We start from the raw sequence: 27,843 nt of genomic DNA, 5'->3' as shown, positions 1-27,843 counted from the left end.
TTAAAATGAAAAATGACTTCTGCTTCACAATAGCATCACGAAGTCTTTTAAGAAATTTAATAATTTACTTTAACTTTAACTTTTTACAAAATCATTAGTAAGGTACTACGCTCTAAAATATTTGGGGTCCTCTTATGGTGGCATCTGGCTGGCGAGTGCTGGTTCTTCCTTCTCAAGTTTTACAGATCCTCTTTCCGACTTTCAAATTAGCATAAAATTTAAATATCTCAATCCTCCGCCATTAAATTCAAATAGATCTTACAAAAAATGCCAAAATATTGCTTAGATTATATGATTAATAATTTCTTTGCATTCGAGCCATATTGATAACATAGATTGCACAAATTTTTACACAAAATCTACTACACTTATATAAATATATATAAATATTTTTGAATTGGCCTACAGTTGCCGCCCATTAACTGCCGTTTTACTATTGGTGCATGCAAATTTTTATTAGGTATTCATGCGCCTGGTAACTCTTATTTCCTGAATACATTAAATTATTTTTATTTGGTTTTTTATTTATGCTCTTTGCATGCTAGTTAATATTCTATATATTAATATTAATTCCATGCTACCTAATAATTAGCCACGTGGACGGGTGTTTTTTCCCATCGCACACCATCCGAATGCAATAAAGCTCTGCCAAGGGGTTTTGGTCAGATTCTACGTTCTTCGGTTTGATCGATCTCTAGGTCACGGATCTGTGAATACATCTACATAACCTCAATCTTCAAATATTTTACAAATAATCTATTTATGAGTAGTAAACTTCCTTCAAATCCTTTTTAAGTTCTTGTACCATTTAGCCAGAACAAGCTGATGCTATCTAATCTTGTTTATTATCTGCTTGGCGATATTAGCCAATTACTTTATTTTTAGACCTATTACTATTTCTGTTGGGGCTTTTTATCTACCCAGATTTAAATATGTTACACGCGCCCCTGGGTTTGAATTCAAAATATTTGAGAATCACAATGTTTTTAATGAAAACCCACCCTTCAATACATTGATATACACTATACTTTATTTATAAATTATACTCTCCTACTTCTATCACAGATCGCAGACATATTTGCTGCATCTCCTTTATACCTTTATCAAATACAATAACAAATTCTCCTCCTCAACACACATAAAATATCATAAATATAAACTTCTAAACGTACTCCTCCTGACACCATTTACAACACAATAATTTTTGAATTCGCCGCTTGCAGGGCCGCCAACTTAACTACACACATTTCATAATTCTCATAAATGATTCCTTTTAGACAATAATTTCGATTCATAAACTTCTGGGCTTATATCTTATAGTATTTCTTAGGTCTTAATATAAATAATTTTCTATACATCAGGTACAATACTTTCTTTTGCTAATGGCTCTTTGGTTTTGGTAACTGGTATTCACTTTAAGTCTTTTCAGGTAACAAACGTGGCATAATTAAAAGTAATAAATATAAAAAACATATAAATAAATATATCGACATTAATAAATATAATAAATAACAATAATAAATAACTCTTTGGGTACAGTACTTCTTTTTATAAACATATGTTCAACAGACATTACATTCATTTGATTTGGGTGGCTTTGGTCAGCTGGTCGCTGTTCTACAATTCAGAGTGCTACATGTTACATCAGAATTTGCTATCGACTTTCATAACTAACCTAACTGCTCAATTTTTTCTCTTAAAAAGGTAATTAACAAATTTTAATTTTATTATCCCCGCTTGTGTCCTTTTTTATCTGATGTATATAATTTAATTACATATTTAAAAATTGTTCTTTTCCTTATTGCAGGCTTCTAACGGCTGGAAGGAATTAAAACATTGGATTGTTGCCACGAGGTCCTATACCAATATTAAATTTATTAAGGAAGGTTAGTAATTGGCTTGATAGTGTTGTTTTCCTTTGACTTCTTATCATATTTATTTGAAATTCGATGATATTTCATGTAGAATTGTTGTGGTTTGCCCGTATCTTGGCTTTTTGCTTGTAGCTAGGCTATACTGCTGTAGGCCGTTCGGTTATCTGCTGTTGATTGTTGAGGCTGTCCTATTATTAATCTATCCTTCATAAATTTAAAGCCCTTGTATCTGGTGTACTCTTTCTTCAAATAACTCCTTGTTCCTTTAATAATTGTTTCTTTTAATTGATCCAAAGTCTTCCATTTATTTTCTTTCAATACTACCCACTTAAATTCATTATTAGGCTTTATCATCATAATAAACAATTCAATAATATAACACTTCCAATCAACACTAATAAATTTTTTCAACAATAACATGGTCTTAATTATAGCATCACTTTTCAATATTATCATCGACATGGTAATCCACACAATACAATAAATCAAAACACTAATTAGCTCTTTAATAATATAATCTTTCCACATATAATAGCCCGGTACTTCCATTTTATTGACATTATTCCTTACTCCTTTCACTCTTATTAAGCACTTTCCATTCTTCATTAGTCCATCTTCCATTTCCTTGTTGCCCATGCATGAATCCGTAATAAACCTTTTAGTAGCTCCAGTTTTAATCCATTCATTCAATCCATTTTGCCGGTCACATCGCTGATTTGCCCTCTTGAAGCGAATGTGCCGCGGATGCATGACGTCGGCAATCTCTTCCTGTCCTCCTTGGTGCCGGTCCGGAATCCTCCTTGGCCTCTTGAAGCGTGCATGCGGCCTCCATCGGCGCGCGCGGTTCCTCCGTTTCCTTCGCCTCCGGGCCTTGCGATGCATGTTCTCCCGAATGCCGTCCTCCTCGTCCTGATGCCGGTCGGGTGTCCTCGGGCGCCTCCGTCTCCGGGCCTTATGATGCATGCCTCTTTTCTCCTGCATGCCGTCCTCTCTGGTGTCGTCCTCTTGGTCCGGGTCCTTGGTCTGCTGTGGGGTCAAATGATGCGCGGGTATGGTATGCGGATACATGGTGGCGGTCAAAACAGGTAGTATGGTGGCGGTGTCTTGATAGGCGGTTGTAGGTTCAGTACATGGATCTGTTACACTTTTAATTTGTTCTGTATCCACCAACTCCTTGATTATAGCATGATCCTGGTGGCTGTTGGTGTTCTCCGGCGGTGATGGGTCTTCGGCGGGAAACAGGATGCTTAGTAGGGATTGATGCTTACAGGGCGTTTTAAGTGCATTGTTGGCGGCGGTTTTTGATGGTGATTTATCTTGTATTAACATCTGTTTTTCTAATATTTTCGGTAAACCGTTCACAAAGGTGGTATATGAGGCTGTAGTATCTTTATTTTCTCTATCTATTTTTTCTGAGCTTGTGTGGGTTGTATCGGGGTTATCATGTAGACATAATTGTTTAGATGTAGTTTTCTGTATATCTGGTGGCGGGTCGTTGGGTGCTGGGTTCCATGTTTTTTGTTGATTTATTCCTGTTGCATGCGCTAATGTATAAGTTGTACTAATTTGATGAGGTGGCGGTTTGTAATTTTTGTCGTAATTATTCTGAGTGTTATCATTATTTGTGTTAAATCGATCACGGCCATAATAATACTTTCTTTCATAGGTTTGCTGTGGATAATGGTTTGTTTGACGATTCTGAAAACTTCTATTATTCCAGCTGTTATTTTGATTATGATTATAGCGGCGTTTAAATTGAGGAGTAGATCGAGAGTGATCATATGATACTGGTTCATAGTTTTGGCTGGTATACTGATTACTTTTTGAGTTGTGTTGATTCCGTGTGTATCTTTGGTCTGAACGGTGGTTTGACATTGCCATCACAGACTGTATGCCATATAAATGATTTATCAGCTGTTTGCAATCAGTAATGGGTTGTGTGGCGAGTGCCATTCTAACTTGATACGGTAGCTTCTTTAAAATAATACTTGCTAATGCCGATTCGTTAATGGGCTCGCTCAATTGAGAATTTTTAAACTGTAGGGCAGTGACGAAAGTGGTACATGCACCGTCTAAGTTAGGGTTGAAATCGCATGATATGATGTCCGCTAGCACGTCCAACTGTTTACTTCTGCTCCAATACTGTTCCAGGAAGACAGCTACAAACTCATCCAATGATGTAAATTCATGGACTCTACTCCGAAAGAACATCAGGGGTTCGCCAATCAATAAACTAGTCAAACGAAGACGCCAAAAATTCCAAGATGTGGGTGTTAATGATTGAACTAGTTTTATCTGATCTATAAATTCTTTAGGTTGGAGATAGCGGTCTGTATTGTCAAAACGGCCTAATTCATTGAAACTGTGTAGTGAATCAAACGTTGCTATGGGAATAGGCTCTATATTCTCGTGCGGAAATTGATGTATTTGACTTTCAAGTTGTACCAACTTCTCTTGGGCCTGTTTCCAATGACTAGAAGCTTCTGTTTCATTATCTACTACTTCGGCATTTAATTCAGATGAAAATAATTGCTGTTCTCCAACGGCTGTCTCCAATGAATTAAGTTGTACTTTGTTTTGATTTATATCAGAATTTAGGTGAGCTATTTGTGTAGATTTACTATTCTGTTGTTTATTTATGGAAATAAGTTGACTATTGTTCCTGTTTGTAGCTATTTCATGAATTTGTGAAGTGTTTTGTGCTGGTAGGTTATCTATTCTTTCCGCAGTCTCCTTACCCATTCTTACCGATGTATCCTTCAGTGATTCCCGCATTTCCTTCATTTCCGCCTTTAAGTTCTTCATTACTGTGGTCATTGTTTTTCTAAACTATTAGAAAATGACTTGATCATCCCCTCTACTATAACCCTCCTTATTGCTTCTTGGGAGACATTTAACGGTTTATTACTGTTCACAGGATTCTTGGCGGTGATTGAAGATATCTGGGCGTTGGACTCCATCGCGCCCCCCTCAGCGTCGATCTCCGCTACTATCGCCGTCTGCAGTGTGTCTGCTACCTTACTTTGCGTGGACGAAAAGAGACTCATATTTTAAAAATGGATTAAGTGTCAAGTGTTTGTTAAAAAAGTGAAAGTTTTGGCCAACAAGGCATTAATAAGGACACAAATGAGGATAGGCCTATGGACATTACAAGCCAGGTAACCTATTTATTACTTAAGCTCTTATAATATAATAATACTATTCATTGATTTCTGACTAGCAGTTTAGGCCTATAAAATATAATAGCTCTCTCTATAAAATATATTTTCTTTTTTACAATAACAATAATAAAAATTTTCTTTAAAACATATAATTTCTCTTTATTTAAAGCTATTGATTCCCCAAAAAGTAATACAAATTTCCCTTCGCCAGTTTTCCTCAAAACTCGTATAAGTTATCTATAATTTTCAATATGGTTATTGACTTAATTTCAAATAATTATTCAATGAGCTTGGCTCTCATCATCAGTCCCACGTTGGTACGACATGTCTTTCTGTCACGTTATTCTTTATATTATAATAACGATTAGCCTCCTGCTTGGCATCAGTCGGTAAAGCATGAGATTTAATACAATTAGGTCGTGGTTTTCTAATAGTATTCAGTCTTAAAAAATCTTGATAGGCCTAGATATGGGCTTCTTCAATAACTCTTGTAATTCAATAAATAATAAATATATATATATATATACTTATACTATAGAGATGAGGAATATAAAATAAATTGCACACCATGAAAATTTCACACATATATTACACAAATAATGCAAAGATCAATCGAGGCAAAAATATATATATAGAGCGATAAAAAATATAATATAAAAATAGAACAATATTTGAAATCAATAAAAATATCACAGGCTAACTTTATATTCTAGATTTATGGCACGAATCATTACCATGTGCCTTTATCTTGAAATCATATGCATTCTTTTGCATGTAGCTGCGACATGTACTTGCTAATACTTGTCGACTTGGATAATTCAATCAAAAATATGTGCTCCAAGATCAGCTTGATAAATTAGCCACTAATAATCCAAATATATATATATTAAAATCTCTAGTATTTAGTAGATTTATTTGTATCGAATATATATTTTTATCTCAGGGTGCAAGATTCGGCACCTGACGGAATAGGTAGAGCCATTCATCTAGTGAATTAGAACTATGATAAATTATCGCAAATTGTATTGCAAAAAATTAAATATTATATGCATATGTTTTAATAGCCTAGATTTCGTACTTCTTTGATTAAATAGAAATTTCTAAAAATATTGATCTATATATTTTTCTTTCAATTAAATACCTTTAATACTAATTTTACTTGCGCAAGTATTACTCTTATTAATTTCTCAATTTATAATAACCCTTTCGGCGAGCTAGCTTTGATCATCAGATTAATTCGAAGCACTAGGGCGCCCATCACTAAATTCAAATTTAATCACTCACGTGTCGAAAATCTTCTTGTAAGCCGCCGATGTCGATCCAACTCCATGTGGTCCGGGAATATGGTAGCCGGAATCGTCTCCTCCAAGGGGTTATAAATTTAATTAAAATGAAAAATGACTTCTGCTTCACAATAGCATCACGAAGTCTTTTAAGAAATTTAATAATTTACTTTAACTTTAACTTTTTACAAAATCATTAGTAAGGTACTACGCTCTAAAATATTTGGGGTCCTCTTATGGTGGCATCTGGCTGGCGAGTGCTGGTTCTTCCTTCTCAAGTTTTACAGATCCTCTTTCCGACTTTCAAATTAGCATAAAATTTAAATATCTCAATCCTCCGCCATTAAATTCAAATAGATCTTACAAAAAATGCCAAAATATTGCTTAGATTATATGATTAATAATTTCTTTGCATTCGAGCCATATTGATAACATAGATTGCACAAATTTTTACACAAAATCTACTACACTTATATAAATATATATAAATATTTTTGAATTGGCCTACAGTTGCCGCCCATTAACTGCCGTTTTACTATTGGTGCATGCAAATTTTATTAGGTATTCATGCGCCTGGTAACTCTTATTTCCTGAATACATTAAATTATTTTTATTTGGTTTTTTATTTATGCTCTTTGCATGCTAGTTAATATTCTATATATTAATATTAATTCCATGCTACCTAATAATTAGCCACGTGGACGGGTGTTTTTTCCCATCGCACACCATCCGAATGCAATAAAGCTCTGCCAAGGGGTTTTGGTCAGATTCTACGTTCTTCGGTTTGATCGATCTCTAGGTCACGGATCTGTGAATACATCTACATAACCTCAATCTTCAAATATTTTACAAATAATCTATTTATGAGTAGTAAACTTCCTTCAAATCCTTTTTAAGTTCTTGTACCATTTAGCCAGAACAAGCTGATGCTATCTAATCTTGTTTATTATCTGCTTGGCGATATTAGCCAATTACTTTATTTTTAGACCTATTACTATTTCTGTTGGGGCTTTTTATCTACCCAGATTTAAATATGTTACAATATTTATTCATTCGTTGTACAAAACACTATAATCATAATATAGTAATTTTACTTTTTTAAATTTTTACTTTCCTATTGCCCTATTATTATTTAGGTAAGGATAGAAGTACTGTATTGCTTTCCAAAAAAAATTAAGGTACCCCAATTTCCAAATTTCTATACATTTCAAGGTCCCCTGAGTCCAAAAAAGTGGTTTTTGGGTATTGGTCTGTATGTGTGTGTGTGTGTGTGTGTGTATGAGTGTATGTGCGTCTGTGTACACGATATCTCATCTCCCAATTAACGGAATGACTTGAAATTTGGAACTTAAGGTCCTTACAATATAAGAATCCGACAAGAACAATTTCGATCTGATGCAATTCAAGATGGCGGATAAAATGGCGAAAATGTTGTCAAAAACAGGGTTTTTGCAATTTTCTCGAAAACGGCTCCAACGATTTTGATCAAATTCATACCTAAAATAGTCATCGATAAGCTCTATCATCTGCTACAAGTCCCATATCTGTAAAAATTTCAGGAGCTCCGCCCCATCTATGCAAAGTTTGATTTTAGATTCTCAATTATCAGGCTTTAGATACAATTTAAACAAAAAAATCCAAGTGGAAAAGAATGAGCATGGAAATCTCTTCAATTAATGTTCAGTAACATTTTCACCTAAAATTGGAAATAAGCTCAAAATTCGAATAAATTTTATTATTTCAATTGCAAAGTGTTGGCAACTGTTGATTCTATTAAATCATTAACTATGAAGAGATAGCAAACTTCGTGTGTCTCCAGCCTTATTGTCCTGTCACCTCAGCTGGCTTGGATCTTTGAATAGTAGACTTGAGATGCGCGGGGACACTAGCGTCAGGTGATAAATTTTCATAACGGCAAGGAAAGTTGTGTGAGTGCGCCACACCAGATTTTTATATCTGGTTATTTATGTTCAACGGATCTCGAAAGCGGCTCTAACGATTTTCAAAACACTAGCCTATAATCATAATAATTATAGTTATGACATTGGAGGAAAAACTAGGCTGAGCCTGGACTATTTCTCTCCAGACATTTTGAAAGAATGTTTATGTTGTCCAAAGGTCAAGTTTAAATCAGGTTGAAATCACACACTGCTTTGTCACTTGATGTTCGGTTCAGGAATAATGATTTAAGAATTTTCAAGGTTGGCTTAATACTTTAGATATTACCATATAAAATAGAAAAATAGGATATAATATCCAGTACAAAGTCAGTATTTTTTTTATATTAAGCTGACCAATCGCAGAAGATTTGAAAGATTCTATAACAAATTGTGCTATATTTTCGGAAGGAGTGTAATGCTCCTATAAGATCTTTTGACTACTTGGAACAATTAATTATTAATAATCTGAATTTAAGAGGGAGTTTTTAAGTAGTGTCTGTTATTCTTTCCAATATTGTAACGTTGTTGACCTAATAGATGAATATTTCGCATCAATATTTCCGACTATTGTATTGTTTACTTTATCAATGAATAAATGAATATTTTTTCTATTTGCTGGTGCTGAAGAACCAACCAATTTATCAAATCAAGTTCTTACAATACTTTTATGTGAAGAACCTTCCAATTTATTCAATCAAGCGCTCACAATAATGTTATGTCTATTGAACTCTTGCAACCTTCGGAAATTGGTGCTATTATCATTCTTGACACGTGGAAATGTATAGAAAACTTCAATCATCAAGAGATCAATAGAAACGTATGAATTCCATTTAGTGCCTTGTAAAGTGTGATGGGGGTGAACTCAATCAAATTCTTTGTTGGCATTGTATGCCTAGGTAGTAGTTCCAGGAAGAGGAAATTGATGATGATGAGGAGGAGGAGAAGGAGAAGGAAAGTTGGAATAAAAGAAGGAGGAAGAAGTGGTAGATGGTGAGAATTATGAGTGTAGAAGAAATAGGAGAAAAGTATAAAACGGAAGTTATACGGTGAACGACACAGGATGAGGAGAGAAGAACTTACAATTATTTTATCAATAATTTTTTAAGAAGGAGAAATGATTGAACGAGTAGACAAGTCTCAGAAAGAGAGCAACAGCAAGGAAGAGGATTGGGAAAATTTTGAGAAGAAGAAATAAGACAAAATAAGTGCATACGACAAACGTTGAAGAGGAAGAGTGACAACAAGATGAAGAAGGGGGGTACGTAGATGTGGATGAGGAAGGAGAAGAGCTAAAAAAGAAACAGAGGAGAAGGGAAATTAAGTTGAAGAAAAATTTACACCAAAACAGAAATATGTTGTGTAATTTCTCCATCATGTGGTAAATGAATAAGATGTCGCTAATTCAATAAGATTATACTGTATTACCTTAAAATGTATGGAATTCTGGGCTACTTTCTTGTATTTATAAGGGTAAGCATTCCTGACCCGCAATTAGCAGGTACTGGGTTCGATTCCCGGGCTGACAAATAATTTTTGAATAGTAGCGCTCATCGAATTTCCATCTAGCTGTTTACCCTGTTGTCAATATTTGCAGTAACATAAGTCTTCGGGATGAATTATTACAGCATTTAATTTGGATTTTCGTTTAATAATAATTATTATAAAATAGAATGATAGTACTCTTTGAAAATAATAAAATAATAATAATGTACTGTATTTTTATTTTATTATTTTCAAAGGGTACTATAATTTTATTTTATAAAGATAATATCAATACAATAAGATGTCAAATTTAAACATCATAGAAGGAAATAAATGTTAGGAAATAAAGGTAGACAAAATTGAAAAGTGTTCATGAAGATATAAACAACAAACAAGAGAGGTGGAAAAGAGCTCTATCACGAGAAACAAGTGGAAAGAAGAAAGTTCAAAGAAAGAAAGAGATAAAAAGTTTAATTATGATGAGAATCTTTTGATGGCATTCGAGCAGAGCGAGAGCACTTTGTAACAGAGAGAGAATTAGTGAGAGTGACATTGTAACAGTGTGTACTGTCACCTAATAAAATGGCGCTATCGATTCACTGTAGTCTGGCCATTGATTTCTCTTTCTTTATCTCTCTCTTCCGTCCTTTCTTTTCTATGATCCTTTCCTTGTTTGTCGCAGCAGCAGCAGCAGCAGCAGCATTCGGTTGGCATGAGCTTGAATTTCTCACCGGCCTTGGCTGCCTGGTTTTTTGTGTCTCCCGCCAATTTTCAGACCTGGGCTCATGGATGATTGAGGCTTATTTCTTATTAGGATAGATTCTGTATTGCGCTGGTACATAATAACACAGGTTGTTGAGTTATTTTTGGGATTTGAACAACTATGGCTAAACTAGGTAAAATTAAACAACTATAGTGAGGTCCACGTTGTAATGGTTGTATTTTATTAACTTTGGTGTTGCTATCCTTGTCTATTATTCCACAAAACACATAGCACTATCGTTTTCTAGCTCCACAACGTTGCCAAATCCGTTTTTAACAATGTAAAAATATAATTGACCGAACGAAGTGAGGTCGAAGATTCAAGTCGACGGTTTGGCATTTCTCTTAATGTTTAAATGTTTATATGTTGCGCATTTACGGCGAAACGCGGTAATAGATTTTCATGAAATTTGACAGGTATGTTCCTTTTAAATTGCGCGTCGACGTATATACAAGGTTTTTGGAAATTTTGCATTTCAAGGATAATATAAAAGGAAAAAGGAGCCTCCTTCATACGCCAATATTAGAGTAAAAATCAGACTATAGAATTCTTCAATGTTTGATTCCATTACGAACTGCTTTAGAAGCTAATAGCTTTTATTTATATAAATACCTGACTGCTATGTCGTAATTAATTGTTCAAAGTGACTATAGAATTATTCATCATAAATCAGCTGACAAGTGATTACACAGATGTGTGGAGAAGCGAGTCTATGACTGTATTTGTATAAGGTCTATAGTTTCAATCTAAGACCTTGAAGAGGTATGCATCTTTAAGCTGGGTTTACACCAAAGTTATTAACATAATGTTAATAACTTAATCCTTATAGATTCTATTAGATTTAACGCAAGTTGACAAACACACATGTTCATCATGTGTATGATAAGTTATGTTCAATCTAATTTAATCTAAGGATTGAGCTATTAACATTTTGTTAATAAATTTGGTCTATTCGCAGCTTTAAGGTCTTTGGTTTCAATATTTTGTTTTGCAGTCATGGTATTATTATGCGTGTCCATCAGTATCAATATTCTCACATTCGAAAAACTAATTTAACAGGTGATGAAAAATAAACAAATTATGAACTTAATAATGCTGAAGAAATTATAATATTTTTGATTGAAAAAAATTAATTTTCATTAGATGGAAAGATTATCACGGAACTGGATGAATATTGTATAGATTCTGGAATAGAAATATATTCATTGTTCAAATTAACATTAATATTAATAAATTATGGAATACAAATTCAAACGTGAACTGATTTTGTTAAACAGTTGACATCAGGTACTTGTGGATGAGAATACTGCGTGAGGTCTACTGTTCACAGAACTACTAGTTAAATCAAGGCAGACAAACGGCAACGCTGCTCTCCTATCTTTATCCAGTGTCATTAATTATAACGTGGATTCTATATCGCGCTAGTATCCTATACTTTAAACGAGCAACTTCTGTTTATATGTTTAGATGTTTGAATTTCACCGGATCTCGAAAACGGCTCTAACGATTCTCAAGAAACTCAGAACATGGTAGGTTTATAATAATTATAAAGATTCGATTGCACTAGGTCTCATCCCTGGGGAAACTCGCTGAAAGACATTAAAAGGATATTTATTATCCATCCTTGGAAAAACAGATGATAATAATTATTTCGTCGTCTGTTGGTGATGGAAGTGAGTGAGCGAGTTCATGTGTGTGGGACTGTGTCAAAATTAGGACTCAGCTGTTGAACTTTTGTAATCATTCAATCAGGTACTTAGTGCCGGTTGCAAAAAAGCCGGGCTATTTTCAATCCTGATTAATTCCAATAGATTCATCTTTTTTAAATGGTCTTCTCTGATTTGGTTCACTTGAAGTTAATCAGGATTAAAATTTAACCGGCTTTTGTGCAACTGGGCCTTCGTGAGGAAAATTTTTGCTTTCCTCTGGGAATTAATCTCAATTTACTGTGATTAGATAGAGCATTTCTGTATGAATGTTATTATAATTTCTTCTTTCGTAATAAATTTGTTATGCTTTTGTACTCCAGAGCAAAGCTCGATCCCCCATATTACCTAATAACACAGATTGTTGAGTTATTTTATTTTATTTGAGCAAGTGTGGGTGAAAGAATACTGTATTTACATGCTGTTGTTTATACAATAACGAATAATTGATATTCTCAATTTGATAATCTGTGATTAATTCGTATACATTTCTTTAGTTTCATTACTTAATTTCTCATTTAATTACACGTATTTACAGTGAGATTTCTAGAGAAGCACAACTGGCTTCTGCCCAAATTTGCTTCTTTTCCTATTCATATCAAATCAAATCAACTTTTATTCAATGATATCGCTTACATGACAAATTCCATTATACAAATGATATTACAGATCATTGAATACAATACTGTTTGCTTAAGAAAAATCTTGTCTGCAAACAGGAGTGAAATACATTCAGAACTCAACTAAAAATGCTTATCTATGAACTCAAATGAAAATACTTATCTTAATTAAATTTATTTATCTTAATTCATCACACACACACACACACACACACACACACACACACACACACACACACACACACACACACACACACACACACACACACACACACACACACACACACACACACACACACACACACACACACACACATCATTCATTACATTCAAAATTTCGGTTATGCTCCGCCATAGAAAAAAAAAGAGCATAAGCTATGCTACAGTTATAGCTCAATCCATCTCTTCGCTTATTATTCTACGTTAAAATGAATTGATTTTGATTTAGTAGACTTGAGTAGTAAATCTATTAATTATGTACTGCGTTAATTAATGATAATACTATTTATCCATAGGTAGTATTTTTTACAACAAGCTAGTGGTACAAGTGTGATCCGGTTCTCAAGAGTGTAAATAGGAAGAAGGAGTTTTAATTTCCTAATTTCGTTTATTCCATTAATTAATTTGAAATTAATCCGACAAAGAAGGAAATAGAAGGAAAAGGAGAGATGAGATGAGAAGTACAAGACATCTATCCTTGAAGATAGATTTCAATGTATCAAATTAATCTCAAACTTTGGACAACATAAATAAATAAATAATTTTATTTCCATAATAAATTTCACTTGACATTCATTTTAAGTTTTGGAAATTATATGACCACTTTGACAAGTTGTGTGGTGTCATTGTTAGTAATGTATTTAATTGTAATTACTAAATTGTTAAGACATAGATTAATTTTTTTTGGAGTTCAGTTCATCATCACTTTACAGACATTTTAGCGCACGACGTCTGTAGCATCCTGTAAACTTTAGTCATTATTCCTAACAAGCCAAGATAACCAGCAAGAAGCAAAAAATCAAATATATCAAGACAACATACATGAGTAGATCTCTATACAGCACAATGATATACAAACATACAATTAACAAAAAAACAAAGCAGCAAACAAAAACAATACCCAAACTGAAGAACAACTGGATTCATGAATTTCTAATCAACTCTAAATAAACAGTAAAACAAAAAACTTCAAACCGGGTTAATTCTTAGAACATCAACATCCGTTTGCATCCATAGCCATGCTTTATTTTTCTTTAAAAATTTATTCTTATTATTACATTTCCTGATATCCATTGGCAAACTATTAAAATATTGTGTACCCAAGTAACTAAAAGAATTTTTGAAAATCATTGTACTAACTTTTTGAGATCTAAAAAAAAATGAAACTGCTCGTCTAGTATTATGAATCAAGTTATCTATACCCGAATTTCCACTTTTTTCATAAAATAATCGCAGAACCCTGAATACATATACTTTTATCAAAATTTTTGGAGAGAAATAGTACAGGCTCAGCCTATTTTTTCTTCCAATGTCATAATTATATTATGATTGTAGTATTTTGCACAATAAATATAAAAAAATCTTCATTTTTCATATATTATGAAAGTTTGACAAGAATAACAGTTCCGTTCACCTAAAATCTTACCTGAGTTAGCATGAAAATGTAATTATAGTAAATAGTAGGCTATGTAGGCCTAATGTTTATGTCTAGTACATCAGTTCACATAAAGAATTATTTATTTAAACTTTATAATACTTAAATCAAATACATGATTAGAAAATAACCAACAGGTCTAGCCCAAAACTGTTCCTCTCCGGATTTTGATAGATGTATTAAGCCAATGTCTAAATGTAGATTATGTTGTTTCACTTTGAATATTAGTAATAACTATTCAGTAATATTAATAAAAACAATATTAAAACTTGTAGTACCCATCATTATTAAAAACCTTAAAATATTACAATGACTAGTTTCAACCATAACTTTCAGTAATTTTTTATTCAACCACTTTTGAACCTCAAGATTTCAGACCCTCAAAATACGATTTTCAGTTCTATTTTCTTTAACAACCTTGTGCCAAAGTTGAACTTGGTTCACGTTGTAGATTCTAATTATAAATAGGATCGATTCCGTGTTATATTTTCATCCGCCATTGATTTCCAAGTGCGCTCGGTTTCATTGAACTCTTGTAAATAGCTGATGGTAAATATTGGATATGCAGTAGTCGTATGGCTTTTGATGCCATTATACTCCTTCCATTAATTATTTATTCAATATTAATATTAGATCAATACAAAACAATAGGAAACGAAACAGATAAGTTGAACACTGTATTCAGAGATGTTGCCGAATTTTTCATGGTGAAATAATAACACAATATTATGTTATCTTCAAAAATACTACCAGTAGAAAAGACGAATATATTGTGTTTTCATAATTCATTAGTTCAATGGTTAGTTGAACTTCGCAGTTTGAGACAGGAAAATATGGTGGACCACATTCTATGATATTATATGGGTTCCGAAACATGACATGGAATGTGTTATAAAATTGTGTAAGATGCTATGAAAAACATGGTGGACTATGAAAACATGTTTTTCGATGATAATTTCTTACTGAGGATAATGTTAACATAATGTCCAGGCTTATGAATGTGTAATGGTATGATAATGATAATGACTATGAGAGAAGCATAACAGTTTAACGTTTAGGTGGGTTCCTAAGATCCTAACCAACCGGAAATGCTTTTGGAAAAATAATTTCGATTTGTTTTCAAGAATGATTCTGTCGACCTTCCTTGTAGTTGAGTCGTCACCAGTTTTGGTGATAGGGACTGTCGCGACATCTATGCGATCAAATTGGAACTAAATTTTGGGCCTGGTAGTGAGGATGCTCCCGAAGATACGTAAGGTGGTGTGTTTGATTTTCACTGACTTGTGTATCATATCTATCAGGTTCCACATCGTCGTTTCAATGTATTTTTTCTCAATATTCTTGACAAGTATAATTTAGAGTTTGTGAAAATATCATTATACGGTTGATGTCATTTGGCAGAGCCTGTAGAATATACGAATGTGTTTTTTATTTGCTTTACAACTGCTAAGTTAATCAGGAAGTCTTGTAATAATCATCCATAGCTGCATTCAAAATGTAATATTAATTATTTAATTCAATTTATTTTCATCAACAAAAATACATGAATAAAACATTCACATTACAGCTCAATCTATATTTTCAGGAAATAAATATTTCCCCACATATACTATTGGTCCGTGTGTGGAGAAAGTTAGTATTCTAGCCAGCAAACTGGTATTGTCCAAGATAGAGGATAGTATCATAGAGAAACAATAGCGTAAGTAGATATACCATGGTATAGGGCGTTTATGTCGCAACTTTCACTGTTACCTCAAGCCCATAGCTCACATAGTTCTATCCCGTGAAGCAGTGTGACGCTTGTAGTCTCTCATATTGTTCCGTTCATACATTCTCACCCGGCCAAAACAGTAAAAGCTGCGACATAAACACCCTATACCATGGGCTATCTACTAACGCTATTTTTCTCTAGGATAGTATCCATTCATTTAAACTTGATCTGAAAATCCCAAACGATTGCTTCTAAAATTCAAAATAGAATAGAAAACTTTATTTGTCATAAGGGCGGGCCATGCAATATACAAAAAGTTGCACACGAACATCACTAATTAATATATAAATTACAAAAATAAAAACAGAGTAGACTAGAAGGAAAAATTTATAATCATAGAACACAATTTGTTACATCTACACAATAAAGACTATAACAAACAGAATAAATTATCTAGGATAAATAGCATCATCAGGGAAAAATTGACAATAAAATTCAAAATAATGTAAGAGATCAGCAGATGAATAATTAGGTACGGTAACAATCAATTTTTGAAATTGAAAACGAGTTTTTATTCTCTTCTGCTCATGGGGTGTGATAGAAATTACTACACTGTATGTTAGATTCCAAAGGCATCAGAAATTGATTTTGACACAAAACTAAACCTGAATAGTATCCAGCCACCTTTTCATATTATTGTGGATAATTGTCAATCTAGTTTCAGATCTTCAGATGACTTTCTCCTTCACAATTACATTTTCTCCTTTTTTCTTGTTAAACATTATTTTGTCCTTCTCTTTCAAATTATTTTCATGATGGGAATCTTATCATATCATTCTTTATCCAAACATTCCGGCACTTCAATGTAGGCTACTTTACTTTTTATGGATATAATTCACTCTTCTTCCTATCTTGAATAATTATATGGTTCTCTACAAACAGAAATTGAAGTTTACATTATATTTGTATATAATATAAAAAGTATTCTATGATATGAAATGTCCTCAAATATGATAAACAGTATTAAATCACAATATTTTGATTGTATCCTTGATATTTTTTGTCCAGGTTATATTAAATACTTTATCAATCATTCAATAGTCTGGTTAACCTATTATTTATTCCGTTTAAGTTTAAGATTTTTAATGTTTTCATGTTCAAGAAACTTATTTCCATGTTGAAGATGGCTTTCAATTTAAAATGCATTAATTTTTGTCTCCTTCCTATTAAAATATGAAATATTACGAACTTTCATTTTTCACTCATTTTCATTATTTTCCCATTTTTCAACTGAATTTTTTAGACAGTGAAATAGATTGATTAATTTATTGCTAGGAAGTGTAATTGATTGGGAAATACTGTAATAGTTTCTGCCTAATCTGTATCTTGAAACGGAACTCAGAAATTCTCAAGTACTGTATTTATGAGTTTCCTTGTAGTAAAATTCCCATTCTACAATCATCATTTCTCAGGACAGTACATTGATAATAAATTAATTTATTCCACTTATTTTATTTTTATGTAGAAAAAAATCACTAAATTTTGATTTGTCAATCACATTTTTTTTTAATTGTTGACTTACCATTTGACAATCAATTTAATCCTCATTTTATTCATTTAAATGATTCACTCAGAATAATATAATACAGTATTATGTACATTCACAATTTTTGCATTATGTAAATCTCTGAATTTCATATTATTACTTGCATCTCATAAAAACAACCATTGTTTTACAAGTTTTGCAGTATGAACTGATTATAATATAATTATTATTTATTTAGCGTATGTCAGATACACAACACATATAAAGCTCATGAGTCTCAAATGTCTACATATAGTACACTATTTTTTCAATTTCTCTGAGATAATGTGTAGTTTTCGGTCAGGAGAACATAAGTTTGTCTGACAGCCATCATTTGCTAGACCATTTAGCGTTACCCAATGTGCACCATAGAGGCGAACTAGCCTCCATAATAATAATAATAATATAATATTATTTTCTCATGCATGCTGTTAATTTCCTTAAAGTTCTATCAAGTTGACTGAATTCAACATATTACAATTTATCATAGAGTCTCATTCTTTATTTGATTGTTTTATTTTTAAAGTGATTCTTAGGCTATGTTTGAAAGTGTTAAAGTTTTAAAGTTACTCTAACAATAATTCCTGCAAAAAATTGACAATGCTTGAAAGTATCATACATTAACAAACAATTTATTTATTTTCAGATTGTGATTTGGAGTAGAAATTGAAATGGACATAACCTATGTATAATATTTGGACAATATGAAACTTAATTAGGAAATTGAAGAAGTTTTGGGCAATAACCTTTTTTTTATTTTCCGATCTCTGTATTGTTTTTGCCAATAATAAATAAATAATTTCTGAAAAATTGATATATTTGTTTATTATTTTGTTGCAGTGCAAGGACTTTGTAAAAGTTGGAGCGGAGGAGGGACTCACACCCTCAGATGTGGTTCAGATGTCAGACATCACATTCTCTTGTGTAGCGGATCCTCAGGCTGCCAAAGATGTAAGCATTTTAATAAATACATAAAAACACACATATATTGTCAAATTCTACAGTTTTATTTGGTACAGGACCATGGTTTCGTGACCACACAGGGCACATTTTCATTATGGAACGGTTCTACAACATCGACAGTGACTCAGACGAATTTTTATCTTAATAAAGTTTGTTGAAGATGAATGAACTTCCACTATTTAGACATGCCAATTATTAAAATATAAGTATTAATTATTACAATATCAGTATCAATTATTACAATATCAGTATCAATTATTACAATATCAGTATCAATTATTACAATATCAGTCCGTGTCTGGTTTATTATTCCCATGTGTTCTAATGGAACTATTCATACCCGATCGGCCGGGCTGAGTGTGAATAGTCCCATTAGAACACATGGAAATATCATTTTCACCACTGAGCCGGTCACGGATTCGGATACTGATCGGTGCAAATATTATTCCCATTAGTTCTAATGGAACTATTCATACTCGATCGGCCGGGCTGAGTGTGAATAGTCCCATTAGAACACATGGGAATATAATTTTTACTACTGAGCCGGTGACAGATTCTGATACTGAAGTGTGGTAATTCAGCTTAATGCAGTACTGTAATAGCAATCTGAGTCACTTTTATAACAGCACTGACGTAAAAAAAGACGCAATTCAAGACTCTTCAATAGTATACTAAAAATTAAAAATATTAGTATTAAAAATATTGTTTATTATATTACTGTTTTGTATCTGTCTTTTTTTACAATAAATAAAATACAAGGAGTAATTTGATACTTAACATGTAAGGTTGGTTTGAAGCTGTAAGTGTATTTGCAAGTAACTGACCTATTATAAAATAGTGATTTTGTACATTCTTATATAAATAAATAATCATGTATTAACATTATTGAATAAATGGATTGAAGATATTACTGGATAATAATTATTGTATCGATTGGATAATAAGGAAGAGTATATTATGAGTCCAACCCGAATCATGATGAGCTATCGTGGTATTTAGTCAGCTATTCCTAGTATAACGCTATCTGATTATCATATTTTATAACTTCATCGGAAAAACAATGGTTTTCCTTTGATGTATTTATTGACAATACCTTGAAAGTAGACCTAAGTATTTACAGTACATTCATATTGAAAATTGCACCCTTTAGGTTGTTTAACCTTCAACCAAGTTATTTTTCAGATTTCTTTAAAGAAGTGTGCACAATCTTGATTAGCAAGGCGATGTAAATTTTTTAGTGAGAATTTACTAGGGTACTAGTTTGTGCTAATAATAACTGTAAAATAATATTTTTCAAGGTAGTGTTTTTAAATTATGGAGTGAATTCTATTGTTATTAAATTATGGAGTGAATACTATAGTGAGGTCCACATTATAATGGCGGTGTTTGATTAGCAATGGTATTGCTATCCTTGTCTATCATTCAACAAAGCGGATTGCGCTATCTTTATCGCTTTTCTCTGTTGCCAGATCGTCTTTTAACAATGTAGGTAGAATTGAGAAAATATTTCTTCATTATGAAATTATTGAAAAATATAATTTCTTGCTTAATAAAATAAATTGATTATTTTAAACTAGAAACAGTTAATATTACATCAATTGACATGTATCAGCTACAGTTTATAGAAGGCATTGACAAGATGAAGGTTCGTAAACATTGTTTTCCTATCTCCCTCCATTGCCATTTTAACGTGGACCTCACTATAGTACTGAATTGGATGCTAGTGTGATATTATTTTTGAGCTTGTAAGAGGTTTGATTGACAAAAAAATCAAATTCAAGATAGGTAGTTAATGTAGTCGTCTTAATGTAGGTAGAATTAAGAGAATATTTCTTCATTATGAAATTATTGAAAAATAGAATTTCTTGCTTAATAAAATATAATTGATTATTTTAAACTAGAATTAACAGTTGATATTACATCAATTAACCTGTATCAGCTACAGTCTATAGAAGGCATTGACAAGATGGAGGTTCGGCAACGTTGTTTTCCCATCTCCCTCCATTGCCATTTTAACGTGGATCTCACTATAGTGCAGAATTGGATGCTAGTGTGATATTATTTTTGAGCTTGTAAGAGGTTTGATTGACAAAAAATCAAATTCAAGATAGGCTACCATGCTATTGTTTTATATACAACAACTTACTGACCCATAATTTTCATCTTATTGTAATAAATATTCAATGAAAATTCAAATATGTAATGAATATTCAATGATTCTAATGAAATAATATTATCCTTTGCAGATGGTATTTGGTAACTGTGGAGTCCTGCCGGAAGCTGGCCCATCGAAGGGATACGTCGAAATGACTGGCATCGACGCAGAAACCTCACAGGATATTGCTGAGGTCAGAAACCATCAACAATATTTCCAGTATTATTTCATTCATTAATAACAATTGAAAGATAAAATATCCAATGAAATATCACAGTTCTATTATAGTGACATTCACTTGACCAGTGTTCTTCTATAGTGGAAGAATTGTTTTAATTTTTTTTGAAAAGTTTGTTTTATTGTTATGCTGATACTGATATTCTGAAGTAGTCCAGACAATGAATGCTCAAAAAAGGGTATAGAGTGAAAGGTTTGTAAGACAATTTTCGACCTCACAGTTCTGTTCAGACTACTAAGGAGTTGAATATACCAAAAGTTCCCACCCCTACGGTTGTAGTTTGTAACATTTAATTTGAAACAGTTATACTTTTCTCTGAATTTTGGAAGACAATTTTTTACCCCGCAGTCCTTTTTAGGGTAGTAAGGAGGTAAACATACCAAGAGTCCGACCCCTACCCCTTGTGCTAAGAGGGTGGTGGTTCAAAAGTACCATTTTTTAGTTTCTCATATAGTATCTCGAAAACTATGTGTCTTATGGACATGACGGTTCTGTACAGATTTAAAGCTTACAACATTTACTAGAAATGACACACCTTCTAGAGCGGATATCTTGAAAACTTTCAGAGATATGGAAAAAAATGTAGGAAATTTTTAAGCTTCAATTTTGTACAGGAACGTCTTGTCTGTAAGACGCATAATTTTCGAGATATAAGCGAGAAACTATAAAATGGTGTTTTTGAACTACCCCCCGCCCCAACCCAATCAGCACAGGGGGTAGGGTTGGGGACTCTTGGTATGTTTACTTTTTTACTACCCCAAACAGAACTGCAGGGACAAAAATTGTCTTCTTTCTATTGAGAGAAAATTATAACTGTTTCAATTTTTTAATTTATTCAGAACACTGACATGTTTTACAATTATTATTATAATACAAAAATATTATATGTAGAACAGTATCATGACGGAAAAAGAACTTCGGTAGCTTAACAGCTTTGGTTGAAGTTCTACACTATTGTCCATAATTTAATCATACGAACGAGACAGTCACTTAATTTTATGTTACAAACTATTGATGTCACAAACTATCAGATTAAATGTTCCAAACTATAACCGTTCATTGACTGGACTGAAGTATGATACTTACATATTTAATTCATAATACAAGCTGATATATTACTATCTAATATTGTTCATAATGTGATATAGTGAAAAGTTTCAGCTTTTATCAATGCAACACAAAAGTACCCTGTTGTGCCATTTCAGAAGTACAATTATTATTATTATTATACAATATGGAATAAATAAATAAAACAAGTGAACACAACTCCATTCAAAGATGGAATGAGAGAGCAATGGTGTAGCGTCTAACATATGTTTGAAGACTATGTAATCCATTAAGCAAATAGCAGTAAGGATTCTAGTAAGAGTCTCGCTGTATTTTGTATATATTTGGTAAATTAGATTGTAAACAATTGTGTGTGTGTGTGTGTGTGGTTTTAGGCGATAATGGGCAAAGGAGGGCGGTACTTGGAGGCGCAGGTGCAGGGCAGCAAGACACAGGCGGAGGAGGGGACTCTGGTGATATTGGCTGCCGGTGATCGCTCTCTCTTTGACGACTGCCAGTCCTGCTTCGAGGCCATGGGCAACAATTCATTCTACCTTGGTCAGTCAACACAACACTTCTCGAATTGTGGAATAATAATAATTATCAAATTGAAATCAAAATTGAATTTTGTCAACTACTCCAAAGACGTCTGCTACTAACAACAGTCAGGGTCAACAGCTACAAGGAAAAGCGAAATGACTAGCTCTCATATTGATGAGAGCCACTATTCAAAAGAATGACTATAGGTTGTAACAATAGTCTTCGGGATAGTTGATAATTTAATTTGGATTTTCGTTTAATAATAATAATTATTATATATTCAATAGCATTTGAACAATTTCAATCTGTCCTTCATTTCCATCTGATTACTGTAATCGTTATTTCTCTTGAGTTACTTAGAAAAGTGGCATTCCTGCCCTGATTACAGAACATTAAATACAGTTTTCCTGCACTAGTGCCGAAAATTAGCTCTATAGCAAACTATGTAACTTGTAACAATAACAGAAGAACTTATAACCTTCAATTTCAAATTTTACATGAATATATTTAGGCAATTATGCATAAACGTTTGGTACAGCAAAGTACCACTTTTCTCACTAGGTAAGCTATAATAGTGACATTCACGTTATAAAGTCAGCAACTGATATAACAAAGGTTTGATATCCTTGTCTATCATTGGACAATGCAGATAGCTCTATCCATTTCCAACCCTGCACCATTGACAAATCTTTTGTAGACTATGAAGAAAAATAAGATGAATTCAGCCATTTAAGGTTTGGGTTAAGGTTTGTAGTTCATGATATTAATGCAGTGGTAGCATAACCTTGTGGTAAATATTCTTAAATTGGAAACCGGACAACAGTTCATAAAAATGGAAAAGTTCATGGATTTAATTCTATCTTCTTTAATTATTACAACAATCAACATGTGTAACCTGCAAAATTGTAAGTTTCCAGAGCTCAGGTTGTACATTATAAATGCTATTCTCAATAAGCAAATTTAAAAATTCTCATTTTCTAAATTAAAAAATAAACTGATAAATTCAAGAATTAAAATGTATTTTATGCTCAGAACTTACTAGGAACTGTGAATATTTCAGAAAACTCATTTAATGAGCATTAAAAATATAAAGTTATTCATTCAATATTTTTTTGTTTGGCAGACCAAAAGGCTTTTGCCTTGAACTGCACCTTTTCCAATTCAACCAAACATTATTCCAGATTTAGACTATGCTTCACAAATATAGTTGACATATAACCCAGATTTGGACAGTTGATGTACTGGAGAGGGAGCTGTACAGTACTCAAATGTTTGAATGGATGAATTATGAACTAAATCACAGTAGAAAGTGTTTCTCATCTATCTCTAACTGAAAATTTTTCAGATTCATCTCCATCAAACAATGAGGATTAGAGAATAAAAAAGTTTGTAGAAGTGTTAGTTTCTGTAATACTAATAGCTTCATGTATTGATGTTTGCAGGTGAGGTTGGAAATGCAAGCAAAATGAACTTGGTACTGCAGCTAATGGCCGGGGTGACACTGGCTGGATTGGCCGAGGGCATGGCACTGGCTGACAGGGCTGGACTGCAACAGAGAGATGTCCTGGAAGTGATGGAGCTGACCTCAATCGCATGTCCCACAATCATCGACAAGTGCAAGGCGATCATTGAGGGAGAGTTCAACACTCACCTGCCACTGCAGCACATGCAGAAGGACCTGAAGCTGTCATTGTCGCTTGGTGACCAGCTGGAACAACCCCTGCCACTGACTGCAACCGCCAACGAGGTGTTCAAGCATGCCAAGCGGCTTGGCTATGGCTCACATGATGCCTCTGCTGTCTACATCCGAGCTCGGTTCTAAGAATTGGCACCCAATGTGGGACCTGGACTCAATTGGTGCCCAAAGTGGGGCCTGATAACTACTGTTGGTGAAAAGGTTTCAAACTATGACCTGTATGACCAACTACAATGTCTTATAGAATGGTTTATGAATGTTTTAAGATTATCATTGATTAATTAAAATCTATTTTTGGTTGGTGGCCTTAAATCTACAAGGTCATGGCAAATGTTTTAAGAGAACCATCAATACATTATAAATATGATGTTATTTATAGAAATGATGTGGTTGAATGGGTTTCAAACTTGTTTTTAATTGGTTGTCTTCAAGTGTGAAGCTAACTTGTGACTGACTCTGGCCTTCATCTCTAAGGCTAAAAGTACAAGGTCTAGTAGATTGAATAATGAATGTTTTAAGAGAATCATTGATTAAATACAAATAATATTATGTTATATATAAATGATGTTTGAATGGATTTGAGCTGTTGCAATATAGGATAATTACCTTATCAAGTAGCAGGGAAATATGTCATGAATTATTATTATTATATTAAATGTGTGAGATTTTTATCATTGAGGAAACCTTCAGGGGTTGCTTTCACCCGAAAAATTCGAAGTATTTTGAAATTTCAAATTGATATTGTTATAAAGATGTGCCTGATTAGTAAGAGAGTGGAAGTTTGTAGTTTGGGGCAAAGGCTTGAATTTTTTATTCTCTGTTGATGATTTACATTTCTTGTAATAAATCGTTTTTCTATTTCTGTGAGGTAAAATGTATTGGCAACCTCCTAAAATATAAATAGAACTCTTACAGAATTAAAGTTGAATGAAATATGAATTTATTGGAATTTTTAAATTAGATTGATGATTTTGAGGTGAATTTAGTTTGAAGATAGGGCTTAAGATAGAGTTGCATTGAACAATTGAAATAAAGATAGGACAAGATACCAAAGTGGTTGGAGTGCATCATCTATGAAGATTTATTACTGCTTCTTTTTTAGAAATCTGAATTTGCATAGATGATAGAATGGATGTAGTTTTGCTACAGAGGGTAGACACATTTTTTGGGATGTTTCAATTTTTCAACTTTGTTATAGTTTGATTGCATTTTAAAACAAATCAATGGTAAACCCCCTGCTCAAATGTAATGGTGTGAAAGATCAGGACTGCAAAATAGTTTATTTTTTGTGTTAAGTTTATTTTGTTATTGATTTTGACCAACTTGTGAAACAGAACTTTACCGTTTTTCAAAATGTGACTGCTGATCAAATGAATAGAATTGGTATTGGCTATGATCAAGTAGTAAGATTGTAATACAATTTGAAGTAAAAAATAAAACTGAAAAACTTTTGAGTTTGTTATTTGAATTTTGACTGGCTTTTGATTATTAGCCTTTCAGAATCACTGTAAATAAATTTTCATAATTTTATATCTACAGTAATGTTGATATGATGGTAAACAAAAAAAGATAGCTGAACTCCAATCTTCCAAAGAATGAGAATTGTGTAATTGTAACCTCTGAATTGGGACAAAAAAACATGAAAAGTTTTTCTCTGCTGACAGTTGGAAGTGTTTTCCAGAAATGAAATTATTTTATCAAACAATTATCACACTGTTTGAAAAATAAATTATTCGATTCGTTTGAAGCTAGAATATTGGCAGAATACACTTGATTTTCTACAGGTAATGGTCAAAAATATATTTTTACAATAATTAGGTACTCAAGAAATTAGGTATAAATACTATGGTGTGTTGAATTCGATCTAGTTTGAAGTATTTCGTAGATCTAAAAGTAAACGCTTATTTTCTTTAAGCTTCACGTAGAATATTTGTTTTAAATTATTCTATTCTCTCTTCCAAATAACCACAAATAAATTTTAATTCGTTGTAAATTGTATTGAATCTAAGTATACATTATTGCGTGTTGTAAACATTTTTTTATCCTAATCAACGGACTACAAGTTTTTTATTGAAACTCTTTTACAACTAAAAACTGAAATATTGACTATTGGAATCTAATATGTGAATGGATTTTATAAGTGCAATCATTTCATGTTAGATTCTCAAATATTCTTTATCATGCATGAAACATACATTTATATTATAAGTTTCAAAAATCATTGTAGTAGAGGATTTAAAGTCCTCAAGTTGGTTTTATGTTTGAAATTTTATCATGGTGAAATTTATGTGCTTTTATCCTTTTTAAGTTATTGTAATATGCTCTAATATTGTTCTCATGAACTGTTATAATCAATATTTCAATTCTCAGCACTGATAACACTTACAAATTTCAATAAATCACAGATATTGCTCTCTTAATACAGTAGGATTCTAATAATCCGAACTAATTAGTACCATTATTTTAATATTATCAACCAAATTAACATTGTTTATATCGATCTTCATTGAACATTACAAATTGATAAATTATCAACAGTTTGTACTTGCTGCATGTACCAACTATTAAGTACCGTACTAATTCTGTTCAATAAATTCATAAAGATCTTTTTCAATTTTCAAAAATTAATTTTTTGGAGCATCACGTTCGGATTATTAGAGTTGTATTGTCACCAATCATTGAATTTTAAATCCATTTTTATTTCAAATAATGCTATTTGTCACTAAAATCTGTTGAATTTGTGACTCCTACATATCAGCTTTATTGCCTCAGTTCTATACCAACACAATAATCTCATTATTTTATTCAAACTTCTACAAAGTTAGTTTCCAAGTCCTAAAAAAATCTAGCAGTGTTGGTTGATTGATACTAATATCTTCACAACATGTACAATCATAATTTCCCCAGAATGTTTCTATTGAAAGCATATAGTACCTTACTGCTTCTTATTGATATAATTAAATCAACTTTTTGGCAGTTGTTTGATACCATATTAATAATCACAACTAGCTCTCTAAGAAATTATAGAGTGGCACACCCATTGGTCCTGTAAAATATAATCATTTTCGTATTATAGTTTGTATTTACTTTTTTAAACTTCTAATATTTTATACTAGATAACGATGATTTAACTGTTTTTCTTAATTGTATTAGCATTATTGTTTCAGCAACAGATCAATAAAGTACACTGTAAAATAAGAAATAGTTGGCGTCAATTTCCCCACTCAGAATTTCAATTGAGTTATAATAATTTGTGAAAAATGTAAGGAACAAAAATTATTGTTACTAAAGCCGTGTCCACACTGAACAAATGTTTGACAAACATGTTTGTTGAAACAATTTGGGCAAATTTTATTATGTTTGACAAACAATGTTTGCCCGTGGCCAGTGTGGTCGCGTCACCAAACAAAATATTTGTAAGTAAG

General features: G+C 32.5%; 1 protein-coding gene across 1 annotated transcript in view; it reads left to right on the top strand.

Moving 5' to 3' along the window:
* The window catches only part of LOC111047615 (putative oxidoreductase GLYR1 homolog), a 98,458-nt gene extending 70,838 nt beyond the window's left edge, over window positions 1–27,620 (top strand). The window contains exons 8-11 of the mRNA XM_039439268.1: window positions 18,620–18,730; window positions 20,989–21,090; window positions 22,578–22,740; window positions 24,165–27,620. Of these exons, the coding sequence (XP_039295202.1) occupies window positions 18,620–18,730; window positions 20,989–21,090; window positions 22,578–22,740; window positions 24,165–24,544 (756 nt within the window). The 3' untranslated portion in view covers window positions 24,545–27,620. The remainder of the gene's footprint in view (window positions 1–18,619; window positions 18,731–20,988; window positions 21,091–22,577; window positions 22,741–24,164) is intronic.
* Window positions 27,621–27,843: the final 223 nt, after the last annotated feature.

The sequence above is a fragment of the Nilaparvata lugens genome, chromosome 12, assembly GCF_014356525.2.
Source record: "Nilaparvata lugens isolate BPH chromosome 12, ASM1435652v1, whole genome shotgun sequence".
NCBI classification, from domain to species: Eukaryota; Metazoa; Arthropoda; class Insecta; order Hemiptera; family Delphacidae; genus Nilaparvata; species Nilaparvata lugens.
This window is presented reverse-complemented; position numbering and strand designations above follow the sequence as displayed.